This window comes from Plasmodium gonderi (genome assembly GCF_002157705.1).
Source record: "Plasmodium gonderi DNA, contig: Chr06, whole genome shotgun sequence".
In the NCBI taxonomy this organism is placed as follows: Eukaryota; Apicomplexa; class Aconoidasida; order Haemosporida; family Plasmodiidae; genus Plasmodium; species Plasmodium gonderi.
Window position 1 is genome coordinate 147,452 of NW_021628931.1, and position 12,846 is coordinate 160,297.

Consider the following 12,846-nt stretch of genomic DNA (forward strand, 5'->3'; position numbering starts at 1 on the left):
TCAGCTATGTACTAATGAAATGTAGAATTATTTTCTTTTTCCCAACCCTCTCCCATTCGCATGCATTTATCTACACTGTTACATTCAAGCTACTACTACATTTAAGGAGGACTGTTTTGACTCCTTTACTTCTATAACGCATGAATTTTTATTTCAAGGGAGAGAAAAAAAATAAAAAAAATATGACCTTGCAAAATAGTGAGTATGTTTTGGGTGGGTGGAGATAATGTTCAAGTATCTCTATTTCTATCGCTTCATAAAGTAGGAGAAAAAGCAGGTTACAAAAAAAAAAAAAAAAAAAAAAAAATTTCACTTCATTTCACGTTTTTTCCTTTTCACTGAACCAGACGAGTCATCGCTTCTTCACCATGCGAGGGACGAGACCCAATGAAAAGTGGAAAAAGGAACTCACAGTGAAGGGAAAGCCACAGAGAGATGAAAGCATACATTGTCAAAGTGCAAGAACATTTGCACACACTTCTGGTAGAAATAAAATACAGAGAGGAAGGGTTGTGGTGGTGGTGGATGTGTAAGAAACGTTGATTATGGAAAGGGATAATGTTGGATGAAGCAAAAAAAAAAAAAAAAAGTTAAGAGGAAAACAACAAAAATGAATGACATGCAATTGGCTCTTCAGTTATGCATCTTACTCATAGCAGTAATTGTATTTTCTCATGCAACAACAAGGAATAGAAAAAATCGTGCAGAATTATACATTAAAAAATATTTTAACATGAAAAAATTTCATCCGATAAGAACAAATAACACACCACATACATATTACCAACGTGTATGTCATGAACCTGTAAAAACGATTTTTCAGTCTGAACATAGAAGCAATAAAAATAGATTCTCATACGTATTCATAGGTTCAAAGGCACTTCTCAAATTCATTTGTTTGCAGCGATTACTGTATCACCATGAGATGAAGGATGTAACGGAAGGAGCACACGGAGCAGACAACTCCACATCATTACAACCATTGGGAGACACGAACAATTTTGGAAAAAATCAAGATGCACATAAAGCAATAACATCTGGTGACATTCGAAAAAAACATATGAACAAACTGAAAGAAACTGATGAGGTTGATATCTGCACCTGCAATGAAGAAAAAAAAACACCACTTGAAAAAAAAGGAGTAAATAAAAAAGATGGAAAAAGCACTAAAGGAATAGAAATAAGAGAGAAGAAAGAAATGGTAACTGAAAATGTAGCAATGAAAAATGTAAGCCAAATGAATCAATCTAGTGCACCTGATTTTTACATAAACATTTTCAAAGACCTTTTGGAAAAAGGGAAAAGCAAAATTATGTCTCTCTCACCTCCAAGAGTAAATGAACAAAGAGGGAGAGAAAAAAAAAAAAAAAAAAAAGTAGAAAAAGAAGAAGCGGAAGAAGAAGCGGAAGAAGAGGCGGACGAAGAGGCGGACGAAGAGGCGGACGAAGCGAACGAAGCAACAATTGATGACATTTTATACGGAGGATTTTTAAACATTTACAAACCTGTAAATCTGTACTCAACCAAAGTATGTGAAAAAGTAAAACATACCTTGAAAAAACATTTCAAAGTTGTGAATAAAGAAAATATTAATTTCAAAGTAGGGCATGGAGGTACATTAGATCCTTTTGCTGAAGGAGTTTTAGTTATCGGTATACAAAAAGGAACTAAAAAATTAAGTGATTTTTTAAAATGTTACAAAAAATATCTAGCCATTTCTCTCTTTGGCATTGAAACAGATACCCTAGATCGTGAGGGTAAAGTCATAAAGGTCAACACCGAAATGTTTAAAAATCCAAATTCAATATATTCTATATCACAATCAATGGATAAACAAAAGATGAAACAAACTCTGAAATCATTTATTGGATACATAGATCAAATTCCACCATTATATTCAGCTAAGCGTGTTAAAGGAATGAGACTCTACGAATATGCTAGAAATAACATTTCTGTTCATATCAAATCAAATAAAGTGCATATACAAGACATAAAATATCTTAACCAAGTCCATTTTCCATTTTTTGATTTACAAATCCATTGTTCTGGTGGCACATATATAAGAAGCCTCATACGTGATTTCGCCCACGCTCTTAACACCAACGCAACCCTTATCAAGTTAATTCGAATTCAACAGGGTCATCATTTCTCCTATCAGCAATCCTTGCACTATGATGACATAAGCATGGAGAACATTAAAAAATACTTCATCAAGTTGTAGGAAAAGAATCGCACATCAACCTTTGAGTCTTTCCTAAGTCAAGCAAGTGGAAGCGCACTACAGTGTGGGTGTATCTTCCATTGTGTCTTCCAATGTGTCTTCCATTGTATCTTCCATTGTATCTTCCAATGTGTTTCTCAGTGTACCTTCCAGTGTGTTCTTTTTTTTTTTTTTTTTTTTTTTTTGAAAAATGTCACCTTGGCACAAGTCCATGCGTTCACATTAAGTGTTTGCCTCATCATCCGTGTGATTATTCTTTCCCACTTTTTTACTGCCTTCTATGGTGCACTATTTTCCGCACAATTTTGCGCTTTTTTTTTTTTTTTCATCCTGCGGGACGTGCAAAAACAAAACGCGCTAAACATAAAAATCGGACGAGATGTCGAACTGCAAATGAGGTACAAGTGCAGTAAGGGAAATTTGCAAACCTGCAGGAGAACATAATGTGCGATGCAGAAGGAGAGGTAATTTGATGCTGTGTGATATTTGGTATGACTTTATCCGATGTAAATTACCTCTCTTTAGCCAGTACTTCCATGCAAATAACATGGAAAAAAAAAAAAAAAAAGTAAACCCACCCAAATTGGCATATTGCTGTGCACACACTCAGCCGTATTGTAATAGCTGTGTGTGCGAATACATCAATAGACAGACTGAACAAAAATGGTGAAGATTGGTAAGAAACTTAAAGGGTTCGATGAGGGAATGCACAGAGTGGACACATATATTGGTGAAGAATCAGATGGAGTGGAAAAAAATAAAATAAAAAACAAATCAGAAAAAGGAATAGACCAAGGGCTCATCATAACCCCTCACCTTCAGAAAAATATTGGCTATAATTCGGACATAGAATCGATAGAAGAAGAGAAGAACCATCCTTTCCTCCTCCTCCATGAAGTAATAGAAAATGATAGAGACAAAAATGCACACCAAGAAGACATAAATTTTTATGTCGAACGCAATTGTGCTTCTACCCTTTTAACATTCCTTTTATACAAAATTTTAATAACAAAACCGAATAATATTATCGAATTTATTGTGAATGAACTAGGCATTCTTTTCAATTACCACATAGGAGAAGGGGAAAAGATGAAAAAAAAAAAAAAAAAAGACATTTTTACTGGAATATGCTCTTCTAATATGGAGGAACCATGCAAAGAAAATGAAACGGATACCAAATTAAATACTTTAAATGAAAACGATTTCTCCTCCATAGTATATAAACCACTGAACTTAATAAACCATGCAACATTTTTAGGGAATAATTTCCTCACCCTGAGCGATTTATTTAATGTCTTAAAACTCATTAAAATAGAAAATTCTGATAAAATTTATTTTAATAGCTTATTAAAAATTTTGCGTCATTTTGAAAATCCACAGAATAAGGATATTCTCATGAAAGAAAATGTGCACCCCAACGAACCTATTCCACTCAGTTGGGCCCTCGACCTCACCACCACATTTTACAATAATTATTTTAAAGATACGTCTGATGCATAATTGGGTCCCATTTGTGGTGTCCCATGTTCTTTGTTTAACCAATTGGTGCGCATTCCACTCAGTGGGTTTTTTTTTTTTGTCTGATTGGGCAATATATATATATATATATATATATTTTTAATTTCACCTGGACAGTAATAAAACGTTCATATATTTTTTTTTTAATTTCACCTAAACAGTAATAAAATGTTCATTTATTTATTTTTTTTTTTTTTTTTCCAGCTGCACACGTTTGTGTTACATTTTTTTTTCTAATTAATACTCGGGCATGGAAAAAAAAAAAAAAAAAAAAAAAAAATAACAAAATTCCCAAACATATTCCTAGCATACTCCTAGCGAAATAAATACCGACATGTATACCAATTTGTGCATGCCACTTCCAAATCAGCATAACGCCCTATAAGGAGAAAAAACAGTTAAGCCATAGAATTCGGTGAATATATTTACTCATCCTCTATTTTCCCCACAATTTTCTGTAGCGAAATTTTTGTCTGTGGCTTGGGGTCAGGTGGTAAACACTGCATTTGTAACCTAGCGGAAAAAAAAAAAAAAAAGCAAATTATATATATATGAATATATATATATATATATATGTATATATAAACTAGCACAAACGAAACGTATATGTGTGTGGTTTTCCTCGGGGGAGAAAGCACCAGAGTGTACTATTTTAAGAAACTTACTTGTTTAGTGATTCTCTGGTATTGTTTTCGCTACGCAAACTCCGAAGGGTGGTAAAAGTATTCTCCTTCTTGTGTTCATTCAAATGTGTATCCCTTCTTAACTTGGACTTATTGGTCAAACCCAAGTTTGGTGGCATCATATATTCAGCCGGTTTACTCACTAGTTCATCATTTATAAGGTACATAGAATTTCCATCATGTGTATTCTCATCTTCGTCATCCTCCCCAACCATATGTATATTATTCCCTCCTTTTAACAATGGAGCCAATTTGGAATAGTAGCCATATTTTAAATCATTATTTCCTGCCAATTTTATTTCTTCCTCTTGTTCACTGAAAAAACGTTCGATACTGTCGTGGTCTACTCCTTCTTGGTCTACTACTTCGCGCTTCTTTCTTTGCTGCTCTTTCTTTTCATTCTCGAAAAATTGTTCTATAATGGCATCTGTGTTGTTTCGGCTAGTCGACTTCGTTACACCTGCATAGGGGACTTCACCTGCCACCCTCGATTTGCAAAAAAGCTGTTTCTTAGAGCTTTCATCGTGTGTTATATTTTCCAAACACATTTCATAATCGTCATAGAATTTTACCCCTTCCCAATCATCCCCATTTATTATTTTATCCCTCTTTGCTTCCTCATTATTTATGGACGCTCCTTTCTCAAATTCTACATCTTCCATGTCAGGTATTTTCTTGGGATCTAACACCCCATCGCAATTCTCTTCTTCCTGTATCTGACTACGATTTCCATCTGTGAATCCTACACAATTGATCCCCTGGCGTTTGTAGTTTCCATTCGTTAGATCATCTCCTATTACCATTCGCACACGGTCAGTCAAATTGGCAGTTACACCGCCAATTATATCGCTAGCCACACCGCCAGTTATATCGCTAGCCACACCGCCAATTATATCGCTAGCCACACCGCCAATTATATCGCTAGCCACAACACCAGTTATATCGCCAGCCACAACACCAGTTATATCGCCAGCCACGCCTCCAATCGGGTCCGCGGAAATTAACCTACTAGATGCACTCTCCATTTTTCCGTCTGCATCCAACGCCATCAAATTCATACTCTCATTACTCTTCGTGTCTCGAAATTTCCTTTTCACAATTTGGTGATTATCACTGATAAGCAAATTATTCTCCCTGTATCTTCCAGTATCATTACCTTCGTCTCCTCTGACCACAGCGTCGTTTTCCATACTTGAGTCCACAAATTCATAATCAAATGGAACATGTTTCATATCGTGATGAAAACGGAGATTTTCTTTGTCTTCCACGTTGCTTACTAATGATTCCTTTTTGCTTTTCTCCCCGAGTGATTCAATAGAGTACACTAACTTGTTCATATCGAAAGCTGACTGACTCGACTGCTTTTTCTTCTGACTGAGATGGCTCGACAAATTTGGCTGACTAGGCAAGCTTCCCACTCGAGCACAAGCATCACTGTTAGCATGATCAATACAGGTAATGTGATTTCCATTATGTGTGAATTTTTTCGATTGGATATTCTTATCAGTTTTCAAAATTTCACTCGTTATCTCTTTTGTCTGCCGAATTGAATATGCACAAATATTATTCATCTCCGATTCGTGATGTGATGAGTTTATTATTTCATTTTGTGAGAAAGGTGAAGAACCAGAATATGCCTGAGTTATGCAATTCGAAGTGTTCCTCCACTGCTGACGATTAGATGTACAAAAAGGATCCGTTTTTCTTTCGACAACTCCGCCTGAAAAATCATTTTGGTGATGCTTCTTATCCATTTGAGCGGTCTTCTCCTCCTGCTTCTGCCCTTGCATCTTCCCTTGCATCTGCCCTTTTTTCTCCTCATCCCATTTCAATATCTGGTTAAAAATGACAATGCTACCTCCACGCTTAACAATAAATGCGTTGCATGCATTGTTCCCATAGGTTCCACAATAATTGGTGGCAGAAAAAAGAGTCAACACCTTCTTTCCATAGGAATATTTGTACCCTTCCTGAACACATTCATGACCACGTATAATCATTTTAAGTTTGTTTTTTTTTAAAAAGTGAGATAATCTATGCTGTCCAAACTTTAACGTAATTTTTCCTCTGCTGGATGGAATAACATCTAACCCGTTTTGCACATTTTTTAAAAAAGAGATATCATGTTTATCTTCATAATTAATTGGATCAGACCACAAGGTATCAATGATAATTTTTTGCAAATGTTCATATTTATTTTCACTACATCTATCAACAAATTGTGGAACCACAATCGGTTTGTGTATATCTGCATAATCATCCACATTTTGTATACTATCACCAATTCCTGCATGTATGCATAAAATATTTCGATCAACAAGTATAGACAAAGGGAGAAATTCCAGTACGTCATTAATTCGGTTGAACAATTCGTAGGAATGTGCTTTTATTACTTCTTCTTGGTAATTTACTGATCCTATGAATTCAAAGCTTCTTTTCATTTTCTTCTCTATATCATGGTAGAACCCGTGCACATAATTGAATAGCCTTTCTTCATGATTACCTCTCAACAGATAAATATGTTTTGGAAACAAAATCTTCAAACTGAAAAGAAAGCATATCACTTCAAGTGAGTACTTTCCTCTGTTTATGTAATTTCCAAGAAATATGTACTTAACATTGTTCTCTTCTTCAATGTGTGCTGAATCGCCTGACTCTTCATGCGATGATTTGAATCGCTCACCTCCGGATCGTGCGTCTCTGCCACAGTACTCTCCATTTCTGCAGCCATTTCTGCAGCCATTTCTGCAGCCATTTCTGCAGTCACTTCTGCAGTCACTTCCCCGGCCTCTAATCCCTGCACCCCTCCTCCCTTTTTGATCTAAGGCCAGCACGTCCTGAACACTCATCCACTCGTTCGAGCCCTTGTGAATTGGCCAGTTATACATGTTGAAAAAGTCAAAAATGTCATACAAATTCCCATGAATGTCCCCAAATATCTTACAAGGCAGCTCAACAAACTCGAGCGAATCTTCCAACTTCAGCAGTTTCGCTACTTCATCACATAAAAGAATAATGTCATTATATATGCACACAGATGAACATATTTTTACAAAATTCTGCCTATATTTTTCTCTCTTCTTCTTGTAGCTCATCTTGTAAAATGTAGAAAATATTTTAAATGCGATATCCTGATTAAGACTAAATAATCTTGTACTATTTGTTAAATATTTTTCCCGATAAATTTTTACTATTTCTTTCATCTTCATAATACACTTACTCCATCTATCTTCACTTTCATTAATAGTTGGATTTTTCCTCTTTACCATTAAATCTTTTTCATTTCCCCCGAAATGTGGTGCGCTCTCTGTGCTTCCCTCTACTTCTGTTGTCTCTCTTGAACTGCACAATTTTCTCTCATTTTTATCATCTCTCAAGTCTTCAAAATGGAGTTTATTCCTCACTAGAGTATCTCTCTTCTCATCTATCACGCCTCTGTCCATAACCCCAGATGATAACAACGGGTTGTGCATCCCCTTCTGCTCTTCCTCCATTTTTGCACTCATCTGACGAGCACTACTTACTTCGAACTCTCCGGAATTCATTTCTCTCTTCTGCTCGAAATCATTCTCCATTCGATTTTGAGAAAAGCAGATTCCATTGATTCCATTTTGGACATATACAAAATCTTTCGCTTCACCAAGGTGGTTCTCCTCATTGTTCCCAAAGTGCTGGTAAATTCCCTTGTTAATCTCTTCATCAAATTTTATGTCACAATTTGATTTTATATTTATTGTACTATTCAGATCGTTCCCATCTTCTTCCACATTAGAGTAACTACTTGATTGTTCTTCCTCCATCCGCTGCCCCTCCATCTGCTGCTCCTCCATCTGCTGCTCCTCCATCCGCTGCTCCTCCATCTGCTGCTCCACCTTCATCTTCTCCTCCTTTTTCTCTAATTCATGATTTAATTCTTGTATCTCCTCTTGGATGCTGTTTGCACTTTTTAGATGATTCCCTGTAACATTTTTTGCTAATTCCTTCTGATTATCATTTTCCACTTGGTTATTCTCTCTCTCATTTGGAATCCTTGATATGCACACAGATTTAATCGAATTGGATTCTTCCTTACTCCGCTTCGCTTCTTCATCTTCAATCATCTCATCCCTGTTCGTTATTGCATTAGTGTTTTGAGAGAAAATTCCTTCAGAGGAATATCGATAAACTTCGTTTTGTCTTTCCTTATAGGTAGGAGCTTCCCCAATTTGGTTAACTTCAATTTGGGCTGTTTCCCCAATTTGATTTGATTCCCCAATTTGATTTGATTCCCCAATTTGGGTTGCTTCCCCAATTTCGTCTGCTTCACTCGCATCTACCACGAAAGAGGTGCTCCTCCCAGAGTCTCTCCTCTTGTTCACTACATCAAAAGAATCATCCTCAGTTACACACCCTTCGGAAACAATTCCCCTCGCATAAGTGTTCAGGAAATACATCTTCACAACATTGGCCACATCATAGTTGGACCTGAGAAGGTTCTGCGTGCCTTCAATTTTTTTGTTTAATACTAAATAATAGAAATGATCGTAGCTAATTTTTTCACACTTGTTCATAATTTTATCTCTTTCAATTGTAACAAATTTTTTTAATTCTTTTTTATTCCTCTTTAACTTTATATATTTAAAATTCTTCGACAATTCATACACATGATAGAGGAACACAAGCATTTCATTTTGGTTCAAATAACCATCTCTATCCAAGTCGTATGCACGGAAAATTAACTGATGTCTTAATTTTCCTGTGTCATGTGATATGTCGTTGTCCATTTGAGGACTACAAGCTAACATACCAATTAAAAAATCAGATTCACTAACATAGTATCTTTTGCATCTATCTAAACAATTAAAAACGAATAATACAATTTTTTCCGATGCAAAAATATTTTTGTAGTTTTTAAAAATCATTTTAAAATTTTTAAATGAAATGAAATTGGGATATTCCGTATGACCATATTGATTAAATACATATTTTAAAAAAATTATCTTTTCCACAATTTTATTATTCTTCTTCTTATTCAATTCGTAAATAATTTGTTTCATTACTTCACTTATTATGCTACTCTCATTATCACTGTTTAAATAATTTACAAAAATATCCTTATTATAACCATACATGTCAAATAACAAACTATACAATGCATGCTTTTCCATATTCTCACTTTCATTGTATGATGATATGATATTTTTCACTAGTCTATTGTGTGATACCCATTTTGTGAAGTCATTCTTATCATAGTTACATTGCGTGGTCTCTTCTTCCTCTCTTGAATGTGCATCATCCTTTTCTTCCTTTTCAATTGGATCTACTTCCGATTGGATGCAATATTGGCTTAACTTCCCATCCATATTATCTACAGATAACCTTCGGACGACACTGTGGTCTAGGCAATTCCTAGCCCTCGCATCAGGTATCAACATATTATTACATTTTGAATCATCTAACATGATCACATCTGTGTTCATTTTAATTTCCTCACTGTTAGATGCATTGCTACTATTCCAAGATATATTACTCTTTCGAAACATTTCCATGGACAAGTCATTAGGATAACAATCTCCAACATCAATGGGATATTTCTCTACATCAAGATCCTTATAATGATATTCAGACGTTTTGCTCAATCTTCTACTTCCCCATTCATTTACCAATCCTGCATCTACTTCATTTACATTTTGAACACGTATCATGAACCCATTTTTTTTTGGCGCTTTTTCAAATGGAACGAGAATAACGCCTCTTCCTTTAGAGATTCTTCTCATATTACTATATCCTGTACTCGAAATGGTAGGATGATATTTTTTCCATTCATCCTTAGAATGTCTCATTCTTTCTGTTTTCTCTCCACCCGAATGAAGAATACTTTGACTTATACTCAATTGGGGGGTTGGATTCACATAATTGGTATTTGTTAAAAATACTTCTTTTTCATATTTTTTTCCGGAATGAAAATTTCTTTTCATCTGGATTCTTGTTTGTGATGCCTCCTTGTCCATTTCTTGGTGTAGCTTATTTGTGCACATATTTTCTGACGAGCTCAAGGGAGGTATCATGTGTGGTGACGATACTACATAAGAGGGAGGAACCACAAGGGGAGGTGGTACTACATGTGAGGAATGCACCATAGGAGAGGGCGATATCACACGAGGTGAATGTATCAGATAGGATGGATATATCCCGTGTGCAGGCGACACCATGTGCAAGCTGTTGATGCTGTTCATGCGTTGTCTGTGATGTGATGACTCGCTCACACTTCGTCCATTGGATCCGTTTCGTGGGTTCAGATTGACTATTGTACCCGTTCTCCTCCCTGTCATATTTTCTTGTACATTCATGTAATTATTCCTTTCACTCTTTAAATGATACATCACTGTGGTGGGTACTACGCTAGCTCTCATATTCATGCTGCTATAGTTAACTTTTCCAAGAGCTTCGGATCCTGTTGCAAAACTGCACTGCTTCTGGTCTTCATATGAATATGGAAACAATAACGAATCAGCTTCATGATTTGCATAACTTTTATTACTAATATTTCCAGCCAATTTTTCATCATGGCTGACATTCCCTATGTTGTTCAGTTCAAGTGGAATAAAGCTATTCACGTGATCAGTTGAAGCGATTTGATTGATCCCGTTGGATGTCTTTTTTAGAAAGGACCCATCTAATGATGTATTCTCTTTCAATGTATATCCATTCGTCATTTGTAGTTTCTTTGACCTCATCTCTTCAGCGATTCTCATCTTCTACGCCTTTTATTTTATTATTTTATTTTATTTTTTTTTTTTTCTACTTGATTTTTTTCAGAAAGAACCAAAATAATCACTAATTGAGGTGTGAGATATTCCTCTCTACGTTATTCTAGTTGCACCGTTAAGTAATACTAAACAAATCGAGATTTATCTCTTTCCTCCTATCATTCCGGGTGTGTGCTTATCCAACATGTAGGATGCGCCTTGATCAATTCCTACGCATTTGCTGGCTAACCTTTTTATTATCAAAAAGGTATGTGCACAGATACATATATCTATGTTTGCACAAGGAAGAAATCTGTATAAACTGGAGCTCCTTCTTATCTGTTTTGATTCTTTTGAGATATGTCCTCTTGGTTACCCTATGGACAAAGTGTCTCTTTATGTGTGCTGTAACCTATGCTAACTAAATGCCGATGGGAAAGGGTGTGTTCGAGATTAGAAGGTATTTGTCAGACCTCTAATCCTGAATATAATTTAATTAGGTTGCTAAAAAGAATAAAAAAAGAGTACCTACGTGCACATGTGTACATGCGTACCTGTACATATCTTTTGCAGGAAAATTTTCTGGGAGAACAATTCAGGTGAACCTTTCACCTGTTTAGTGGCTAAAAGGGGAGAAATTGTTCCCGCTTCCTTTAGCATCACTTTTGCTTTTCTTCTTTTTTAGCTGAATTTCCAGATTCTCTTCACCCTATCGACACACAGCGTCCGTATATACACCGTTATGCATACACACAAACATAAAGACACAAAAAAATTTTAAATGATTAGTTAAAAAAAAAAAAGTGCACCAAGTGTCTTGCAATCTCGTGGGCATGGTGGACACAGAAAAGAATGGCATGCACAAAATGGTGTGTAAAGAAGGGTGTGTAAAGAATGATGTGTAAAGAATGGTGTGTACAAAATGGTGTGCAAAGAATGATGTGTACAAAATGGTGTGTACAGAATAATGTGTACAAAGTGAAAAAACAAACACAACGAACGTTACAAGCGGGACGAACAAAAATGCAATGTCCAACTTTGCTGGCAAAAAAGGCAATATATATATTTTTTTTCTTTCTTTTTTTTTGTTCATGTATTTTTTTCATTTTAGTTCATTTTTTTTTTTTTCCTTTTTGTTCATTTTTTTTTTCCTTTTTGTGCACACGGAGAACTGCAAAATTTTCCTTTTCCCCACAAATGGGAAAAATGCATCAACCATCTACCTCCACCAAATGCACACGAGCAGGTGCATGCGTATCGTACCCATCACAAACATTCGAGTGTAACAGTTCAAAAACAACCCAATTTTGTGCAACATGAGATGTTAGTAACACCTCTACACATTCGTTTCCTTTTCAATGATGCATTTGTGTGCATACATAATTATTCCTTGTGTTCCCAAAAAAAATGAAAAAATGAAAAAATGTAAAAATGTAAAAATGCATGAACAAAGGGAAAAAAATACATGAACAAAAGGAAAAAAATACATGAACAAAAAAAAAAAAAAAAAAAAAAAAAAAACAGCAACCCAATTGGCTAGCAAACCAAACAGTTACATTTGCATACTACCTCTCCTCCCCCCCTTATTTTTCTCACTTGGGTTACTAGACCAAAAAAAGTGCGTAATGAACATGGTCAGAAATCGGACAGGAGAATAATTATCCAGTCCCATGGGAGAAAAAAATAAAATAAAAAA

General features: G+C 35.5%; 3 protein-coding genes across 3 annotated transcripts; 2 read left to right on the plus strand and 1 right to left on the minus strand.

Annotated features, from left to right (window-relative positions):
• Window positions 1–610: 610 nt before the first annotated feature.
• Window positions 611–2,221, plus strand: PGO_060260 (tRNA pseudouridine synthase; the record flags this gene model as incomplete). Its single annotated transcript, XM_028686670.1, has 1 exon — window positions 611–2,221. One exon carries the CDS (start codon window positions 611–613, stop codon window positions 2,219–2,221), a length of 1,611 nt encoding a protein of 536 aa, XP_028542471.1.
• Window positions 2,222–2,884: 663 nt separating this feature from the next.
• Window positions 2,885–3,721, plus strand: PGO_060270 (hypothetical protein, conserved; the record flags this gene model as incomplete). The annotated part of the gene is made up of 1 exon (XM_028686671.1): window positions 2,885–3,721. The coding sequence occupies one exon, from the start codon at window positions 2,885–2,887 to the stop codon at window positions 3,719–3,721; it is 837 nt and encodes a 278-aa protein (XP_028542472.1).
• Window positions 3,722–4,164: 443 nt separating this feature from the next.
• PGO_060280 (serine/threonine protein phosphatase 8) lies at window positions 4,165–11,156 on the minus strand (the record flags this gene model as incomplete). Its single annotated transcript, XM_028686672.1, has 2 exons — window positions 4,165–4,252; window positions 4,405–11,156. 2 exons carry the CDS (start codon window positions 11,154–11,156, stop codon window positions 4,165–4,167), a joined length of 6,840 nt encoding a protein of 2,279 aa, XP_028542473.1.
• Window positions 11,157–12,846: the final 1,690 nt, after the last annotated feature.